We start from the raw sequence: 9,620 nt of genomic DNA on the forward strand, positions 1-9,620 counted from the left end.
CTTCTAAGAAAAAAGACTAGCGTGGGTGTGTGGGCGTGGGTAAGGGTGTTCAAGCTCTTCTTGGGAAGGAGAGGGTATATGCACTTCACTGTCTCCAAAGCCTAGAGTTAACACTAAAAAAGGGACAAATTCAGAACTAAGACAAATACACTAACACACCGAGGTGTAAATAGAGCTCAGAAGTTGAGTTGGTGCCCAGCATGTTCTAAGTCCTAGGTTTGCTCTGGCACCAATAAAAATAGAAATAGAAATAAACAATATATATGCCAGGTGTGGTGGTATACCATCTTTGGTCCCAGCATTCAGGAGGCAAAGATAAGTGGGCAGATCTCTGAGTTCGAGGCCAGGCTGGTCTGCAGAGCTAGTTCAAAAACAATTAGAGCTATACAGAGAAACCCTGTCTTGATAAACAAAAAGCAAATAATAATTAAAAAAATAAACCAATATGAAAATCTCTGGAAGAAGGAAGGAACCTGGCCTTGCCCTGACTTTTAAGCCCAGTTGTTGCATAAGACTCATATTTCGCCTGCTGGATTCACAGAGTAGTTCAGGAATAATTCCAAGGCTTGTGGGGTGCTAAAATGTGCATGGCTTTCCCTAGTGGCTTCCAAATTCACCTCCAAATCACTGGCAGAGAAGTTTTGCTGCAACTGTACGTAAGGCTGCAGAAAGTCCTCCCCGAAGTTATGGAGCGGAGCAGCGTTCCAAGGCTGGCTGTTCCAGGACTGAGCGGTCCAGGCCTGGTTGTTCCAAGCTGGGTTGGTCCAGGTCTGGTTGTTCCAAGTTGGGTTGGTCCAGGTCTGGTTGTTCCAAGTTGGGTTGGTCCAGGTCTGGCTGCTCCAAGTTGGGTTGGTCCAAGTCTGGCTGCCCCACATGGAAAGGCTTCCAGATGCATTCACCAGATAGCCCTGGGGATAGCTGCAATGGATGCTGGGATACTCCACTGGTGCTGAGCCCTTCTGAATCAGACCATTGCTAGTCTTCAACCACTGGTTTTTCTGCCACCGCTTGCACTTCATCCGTTGGTTTTGAAACCAGGTCTTAACCTGCTTATAGCTCAGGTTCAGAATGGAAGAGAGTTCTTGCATCTGCTGGAGGCTGAGGTACCTCTGCTTCTCAAACCTGTCCTTGAGTGCACACAGCTGGGCCTGAGAGAACACAGTCCGCATCTTCTGCTTCCTGACAAGGACCTTGTTCTCCTCCTTCTCAGGGCCCTTGTCAGCGTCAGGACTTGACAGCTTTTGTTTGGGACTAGTAGAAGAATCAGGGCTGCCTTGAAGAGGTAGGTCCTCAGAGGAAGGGCGAGGAGAGGCAGCCTCTGTGCGGAGCATCTCAGTAGCAGACCCTTGTAAGCAAGAATAGTTTTTCTCGGGATGAAAAACTGCAGGCATTGGTGAGGTGTCCCCAGAATTCGATGCTTCCTCAGAATTAGGCAGACAAATCAGCCTATCTCAATAATTCAACTTCTAATGTCTGGGAATTACTCCTAATCTTGCCTCCTCCAAGGGGCTTGGGTCACATCTCTTGACCCACCCTCTGAAACACACACAGCTTGTCTTCTAAGCTCCAGCTAGCTCTACTCCATAGCTGCTGTGCTTGGTGGTCATCCTCTGATACAGGCCACTCCAAAATGCTGGAGTATTCTGCTGCAACTGGGCTTCACTTTCACCAATAACTTCTCATAGGCTCTCTTCATGGTGCCAAACCTCTATTTCACTAGTGGGTCTTCAACTGCCACTGAGGTTGCACCTTCACCGATGTCCCTTCATGCCTTCATGCTTTCATGCCTTCAAAACCAGTACCACCTGGATGACTTTTAAATTACAAAGTTCATCTGCCAGCATGAGGTACAACCTTGGCTCCATTTGGAATACAATATCTGTGTGCTATAGGAAACATTTCCCAAGATTTTTACTTCAACAATGCTAGGTTTTACTTTAGTTTTGGTTTCTTGTTAATCACAGCTGGTTCCTCAGCTCCAGCTAACCAGAACCACAGAATCTTAATTCAAAATAACGAATGGCCCTGATAGAGTCTTTAAGCTTCCTTCTGAAACGTCATAACCCAGGCTTCTATCTTCCACATTGTCTTCAACATTCGTATATTCCGGGCTCCCACAGAGCAAATCATCAACCACTGAATACTCATTCGGAGAGGAAAGGGTTTATTTGGCTTATGCTTCCATATTACTGTTCATCATCAAAGGAGGTCAGGACAGAAACTCAAGACAGAAACTTGGAGGCAGAAGCTGATGCAGAAGCCATGGATAGGTGCTGCTTCCTGACTCACTTTTCATTGCTTGCCTAGCTTTCTTATAAAATCCAAACCACCAACTGAAGGACAGCACCATTCACAAAAGGCTGAGCCCTCCTCCATCAATCACTAATTAAAAAAAAAAAATCTTGCCTACAGCCCAATATTATAGAGTCATTTTCTTAATTGAGGTTCTCTCCTCTCAGATGACATTAACTTGTGCTGTTGGACATAAAACTATCTAGCACAGCCACTCTGCTAGTGAATGTATCCATGTTAAAGATGAAAAAAATAGTACTAAAAGAATTTGAGGCCTCCTATAGCCATCCAAAGGAAAAAAAAATGTAGATCCATATAAGGTTTAATGGGCCCCCTGGCTATGTTCCCTGGAGACATTGTTTGTTTGATGCCAGTCATACACACAATGCTAATGACATTAGCATTGTTCAGTGGCCCACCAATGGCTCCACAGAATGTAATAATACAATGTTTGGCATAGATCAGATCTCAAACTAGTTGAAGGACCTTTTATCATACGGACCTATGAAAATTGATAGCTGTCAACAACATTTTTAGTATTACCAGTTGATCTACTACTGACTTTAGTAGAGTTGGTGAGGATAAAAGAGGTTTGCAGCCTCTTTATTTAGACAGGATTTAATATGTCATAAAGATTACCAATGCACATGTATGACAGTAGCTCCTTATAATGAAAGCAAATATAACTGAAAATTAATTAAGACCTGTTGCAGTTTCCAATTAACTTCTCTAATTGACCCAGTGGTGGCTGCATGTACCTGCCCCAATGTTCTGGATTCCCAAATGAAAGAGACATACATGCAGCCTTATATTTTAATATGCCTTAAACACTTCAATGGCTGGGTCACTCCAAACCTCCACCTGGCTGACATCTCCACTCCGATATTCCTGTGTTTTTACTTATTAAAGTCTATATTCCATCTTTGCTGCTCTAGACCCAACAGATGTGGACACTCTTCCCTGGCTCTTACATGTTGGCTGTCTTTGTGTCCTTTACTTCTCAGACATGGCAGCTACTCCTTCCTCAGCATGGCTGTCCTATTTCCTTCTTCCTCCCTCGGTCCCCTTGCCTGGGAATCCTAAAGTCCCACCTCTAAAGTCCCACCTCTGTCTCCCATTGGCCACCAGCAACTTTATTTACCAACCAAAACCATCTAGGAGCAGGGTCCCTCAGTGTCTTATGTGTGGATTCTCATGCAATTTGGGGGACCTAATTAACATAATACAAACATTAGACCAAATCCACAACAAAGACCTACCACCTAAGTTTTTGGACATACAATGATAGTGTGGATGTGGCCCAGTTATGTTGGCACAACTTAGAAATGATAAAGGCTTATATTATCAGATGTTTACCCTGCTAATATAACTATTACAAACAACAACAAGAGCAGCAAAAACAACAGCAAACCAAAAAAAAATAAGTCTTTGAGGAGCTTTGAAGCTTCAATCCCTTTAACAAAAAGGCTGTTATGTTCTTCCTTCTTATTATTTTTATAGTCTGGTGTCCAACATTGCAGCAAATTTCCTCTGGACTAAATGTGAAGATTCATCATGACATCTAAGAAATAAGAAATGGGGAGATGTGGGGAGTGGATGAAGTTCCAAGCGAATGTGTATTATTGACACGAGGATGACCATATGAAAGACCTCAGTGTTTCACACCCAAGGGAATGGCAAGGCCTTCTGGGATGTTCTGGTGATTATATTAGAACACATCCTAAGAGGTTGTAACACAATTAACCAAAGGTCATAAAAGGGAACTAATGATTTATTGTAGGTGCAAGGACAGAAGATAAAATATTGAATGTGTTTATCTATACAAAACTTCAATGATAGCTTAGTTATGGTCTTTAGTTCTCCATGAACCTGTAAAGCTAGTGACAGATAATGAATGTCTAGTCTTAATGAACACATATGTAAACATTTTCTGTTGTAAACTTCTTTTTCAATTTATGATTTGAATTTATGATTGATTGTCTAGTGAACTTTTTTGGGGAAAAAGGAATACTTGGGAAAACCATGTGATCTATTCTCCTAGAAAAGGTACAAAAGACTAGGAACAATTGCATTAAAAGGTGTACTGGCTAGTTTTGTGTCAACTTGACACAGCTGGAGTTATCACAGAGAAAGGAGCTTCAGTTGAGGAAATGCCTCCATGAGATCTAGCTGTAAGGCATTTCTCAATTAGTGATCAAGGGGGAAGGGCTCCTTGTGGGTGGGACCATCTCTGGGCTGGTAATCTTGGTTCTATAAGAGAGCAGGCTGAGCAAGCCAAGGGAAGCAAGCCAATAAGGAACATCCCTAAGTGGCCTCTGCATCAGCTCCTGCTTCCTGACCTGCTAAAGTTCCAGTCCTGATTTCCTTGGTGATGGACAGCAGTATGGAAGTGTAAGCTGAATAATCCCTTTCCTCCCCAACTTGCTTCTTGGTCATGATGTTTGTGCAGGAATAGAAACCCTGACTAAGACAAAAGGCATTATCACATCAGTGCAGGAGAAGAGAGCAAGGTTAGGAGAAGACAGTAGAACAGAGTATCTTAGAAATTAAAAGGGGAATTAGAAATTAGGAGAGCAATATTCAGAATGTAGAAAGAGGGACAAAGAGGAAGCTGCAGAGAGCAGAAGGAGCAGGCAGGCTTCTCCTTACCATGGGACAGAACAGGTCTTTTCTTAACAGCAAGGCAGGGTTAGTCTTACTAAAGAGGACACAGCTTTCTTCTTACAGACTTGGGTTTAATTCATTTAGCAATAAAAGGGTACAAGCCTTTTCTTTCTCTGTGCAAACAAGGCACTTGTTATCCTAATAAACATCTATAAATATCTATGTTCAATTTAAAGACGAATCTTTAGGAGGAGTATCTGGTTTAAAATGTCCAGATAATGTCTCTTAGTGTTGCCAGTTCTGTTTCTGGGGCTGTGTTCTGCACACTCTGCTGTTACTTGGTTTTACACTTGTTTCTCTAGCTTCTGTTTTTACAGTCCTCAGTAGCTTATTCTCATTTGCTGTAGTTTTTAGCATTTCTTCTTGTTCATTTTATGACACAGAGAAGTAGCTTCTTCATTAAGTTTCTTAGGCTATGGAGTAAGGGACTAATTTTTACTTTAGTTTTAGATAAAACCTGGGTTTTAAGTTCTGCTCATCTATAATACACCCTGTGTCTTTTGGTTAGTCCTATAACTTCTCTAAGCTTGTTCATCTAAAAAAGTGTGGGCAGTATATCACAGATAAGCACTAGGGGAACCAGGAATCTTAAACACTCAGAGTTGTCCTTTCAAAGGGAAGGACGTGTAACCAGTTATCTGCCCAGAAGGCTGGGAACAGACATTATCAATAGCCTGGTGGTCTTTGTATTGTACAACCAAGACCACAGAAGATCTTCTCCCAGACATATATCATGAGCTTTTCAATCTATAGAACCTATCTTTATCCTATATAAAGTACATGTCACATGTACTTTACAAAGAGTTTTGACATAGACATGTCATAAGCTTTATTACACACAGGATTGAGTTAATTATCACCAGAAAAGTTTCCACCAAATTGTGATGTGCTTAAATATGCCTAAAATAAACCATTTCAGGCCAGACTCGCAAAGTTTGAACCAACAGTGCCTACTTTGTCTTGATGAACCAAAGTGCCGTCTTGCCTCTGATTATTACTCTGCTGGCCATGGTGGCCACAGAGATCCACACAGTGGATCTTTTAAACTTTCATCTTTGAGACTTTTTTTATACATATTTAAGAGTTTATAATATTATCAATTGGACCAACTTCTTCTCTACAGCATCTACCTCTATTCTGCTGACTCATTATTTCCCCATAGGATAAGTCTCTTCTAATATGTATACATTTCAGTATAGTTACTTGTATTTCATCATTAAAATTGCCTTTATTTATTCCTTTCTGATTTGAAGGCCAGTAAAGATATTAAAGAGACGAATTTAGAATCTACCTTTGAACAAGCACCTTCATCATTCATCATGAAAAGGTTCAGAGTAGAAAAGCACAGGTGAAATGCCATAGACATCATTTTACAAGGTTCTCTTATCCTGACCACTTATTCATCAAATGATAGTTTCTCAGAAGGAATAGCCTTTGAAGAAAAGTATATATTTAATGACTTTGGAGAGAAATTTTTTTCTAAGATCCAAGTTTATTCCACAGCATATTACTCATTCTGGAGAGAAACAACATAGATTTAGACATATTTGAAATAGTTTCAGATACCACTATGTCCAATTAAAAGGCAAATACATTCTAGAAAGAAAACTTATAAACATAGTGAATGTGCAAAAAAATCCAAAGACAGTTCAAACTTTGTCTTCAGAGGATTAATACCAGAGAGGAGCCTTATAAATGTAATGGTTGTAGGAAAGCTTTTAGACAGAGTTCATCTTCTACTGACCATCAGAGAACTCATACTGGAGAGAAACCTTATAAATGTAGCATGTGTGCATCGTTCACTAACTACTTTTTATTCAATATCAGAGAATCCAAACAGGTGAAAGACTTTATAAAATACAATGAATATGAAAAAGCTTTCAGTTATTGCTTATTCTTCGTTAACATTCAGAGAAGGCTATAACAGAAAAAAACCCTATGGCTAAATTGATTTTGGGAAATCCTTCACTGATGTCTCATATCTTACACAACATCAGAGAACTCATACTGGGGAAAAAAACTCTATGAGCGTAATGATTGTGGGAAAACAGTCACTGCCCACTTAGCCTTTATGCAACACCAAATAGTTCACACTGAAGAAAAATGACATACATGTAGTAAATGTGGGAAGGGCTTCCCTGAAAATTTATCCACTATTAAGCATCAACAGCTTCATGCTTGAGAAAACCTCTACAAAAGCAACAAATATGGTAAGGCTTGAAACCAGAGCACTCTCTGTTTTCAGCATCAGAGAACTCAAATGGGTGAGAACCCTTGAACTGTGACAAATGTGGAAAAAAACATCTGGTAATGCCTCAGTCCTGATCAGCAGTCTAATACTTTAACAAATAACTTTTTTGTTCATATGGGTGAATCTGTTTGTGTGGGTGCATGTATGTATAGTAGTATGTTTGGAGCTAGCCTTAGATGTCATTCCTCTGCAGTTATGTATTAGCTTAGCACTGGGATTTAGTAAGTCTTTGATACCACACACTCCTCCCCGCTTTAAAAACCAAATCAAATCAAAACAAAACAAAACAAAACAAAACAAAACAAAACAAAACAAAACATGGGGTTGAGGACCCTAACTCAGGTCCTCATGTAAAGAAGCACTTTACCCCCAGACTGTCGCTTAAACTTTGCCAGGAACCATTAGAGATGTGGCTATTAAAAGCTATTCTAAAACGACAACTCAGTTAGCTGAAAGGTTACACAGAAGGTAGATTGAACTGGCCACCCTGTCACCAGCCCTGGACATGGGATCTGAGCCAAAGCAGTAAGACCAAGTTCTTGGTGACCTCAGCCATCTGACCTGCTTTTTCTTCATTATTGACTCCTCGCATCTGTTTCCTGACATCAGCTGCCTTATAAAAAGAAACGCCAGCTCCACTTTTTAAATTTTTGAAAGTGTCCAGTTGTGTCACATCAGCAAAGGTTGAGGTGAGAAATAAAGTCTTTGGAAATTACATTTTCAATGAATATTTACTGACCCAGGACTGTGGCTAGTTTTCTACAGCTTTGGTGAACAAAGATTTTGTTTCTGTTTATTTTTGTTCAAGTTTCTGTTGACCACTGTTAGAATTCAAAGCCAAACTTTGTAATTCTACAGTGCAAAGTGGGGAAATTAAAAACAAACAAACAAACAAAGGTGAAAGAAAACAAGGTTGAAAGTAAGAAACTAGAAAAAGGTTATTGCAGGTTAGCTAAGAGCAGGTTAGACATCAGCTACTCATCTTTCTGTAGGGGCCCAAGGTGGGACTTTTGCTTAGGTTTGAGTCTGGGGAGATTTACCTCTTACCTCAGAATTCTTTTTCCTGGCTGGTGGTGTCATCTTTCAGGCTACAGGCTACAGCTGGGACTTAGTCTAAAATATTACTGCTGTCCTCCAGTGATGGTCTCCAGTCTCCTTGCAATGCTTTGTGCAACTTTTCTAACTCAGAAACATCTTAGAGAGCCCCAGCTCCTTGGGTATGTGACACTAAATCCTCTCTGTTTGGGGTGTGTTGAATGTGGGTAAGCAGTCCTCCTCCCCCACGCCCCTGCCAGGAATCCTGGAGAACATCTTCATTATGGAAAGGCTCAAGAAGTAAATAAAGCAAGGCCCAGAAAGTTTTTGAAGTTAAAGAAATTCACAAGACCCTCACTTCCACAAGGTTTTATGTATAGTAAAACCTTGCTACAGATAGAGGAGACTGATTAGCCAAACTGTGTGAAGGTTGTTCACATAGCTTCAGGGATGCAGCTCTCATTCCAGTTGTCACGATGCTGGAGTGTACTTTGTGGTGGTAAGCATTTAATCTCAGTCAGGGGTTTCTACTCCACCTTTGATCATTCAGTTCCCAGGTAAAAGATACAAAACCTTTATATTTATAGTAAGTCTTTAAAGCATTAGAGCTGGACAGATATCAATCCTCTAAACTATTAGTATCTACTTTCCTATCAATAACCCCTAGTTATAACTTGCATGTTTCATCTGGGCCATTCTTAACTCCAATTGTCCAGCCCTCCTGGCCATGTTTTCATGACTCATTTACCTCATGGTATCTTCTCTTCTCTCCCTCTTCTCTCTCTTTTCTCTTTGTGGTCTCCTCAGACCCCCAAGCCCAGAACCAAAGCCTTATCTACCACTCTTCTACCCAGCTATAGGCTTTCGGCATCTTTATTCAACCAAGAGTTTTAAATTAAGAAGTAAGGTCACATAGCATTATTCTCATCCTTGAGGGGACCAGTATTTAGCATTATAATACATGGCAACAGACCAAACCTCAATGGTACTTTCTGGTGAAATAGCAACTCCAGAGTTGCCCAGGCTTTCTTAAGTACCCCACCGCCAGTCACACTCAGGGTTACTATAAGTAATTCCTCACTTATGCTCCTAGAAGTAGCCACCTGGTATCTTCTCCACCTGGCTCATTCCTTGCTTGTTCTGCAATCTTTATTTTTTTTCTATGGTACTAAGAATTCAACTTGAATCTCCTTTAGGGAAGTTTTGACTTTCTGGCTTTGATGCAGCCTATAAGTGATTTTTTTCCTTTAAAAGGAGGTCTTTTAAAAACAAAACAAAATGACAAAAAAAAAAAAAAAAAAAAAAAAAGCTTAAAGCTGTGTCTTAGTTAGGGTTTTCCTGCTGTGAACAGACACCATGACCAAGGCAACTCTCATAA

The 9,620-nt window shown here is 40.5% G+C and overlaps 1 protein-coding gene across 1 annotated transcript; it reads right to left on the reverse strand.

The window, feature by feature from the left end:
- Positions 1 to 515: 515 nt before the first annotated feature.
- On the reverse strand, positions 516 to 1,430 carry LOC110306269 (homeobox protein NANOG). Its single transcript, XM_021178447.1, has one exon. The coding sequence runs from the start codon at positions 1,389 to 1,391 to the stop codon at positions 516 to 518; it is 876 nt and encodes a 291-aa protein (XP_021034106.1). The 5' UTR covers positions 1,392 to 1,430.
- Positions 1,431 to 9,620: the final 8,190 nt, after the last annotated feature.

Source organism: Mus caroli, chromosome 11, assembly GCF_900094665.2.
Source record: "Mus caroli chromosome 11, CAROLI_EIJ_v1.1, whole genome shotgun sequence".
Classification (NCBI taxonomy): domain Eukaryota; kingdom Metazoa; phylum Chordata; class Mammalia; order Rodentia; family Muridae; genus Mus; species Mus caroli.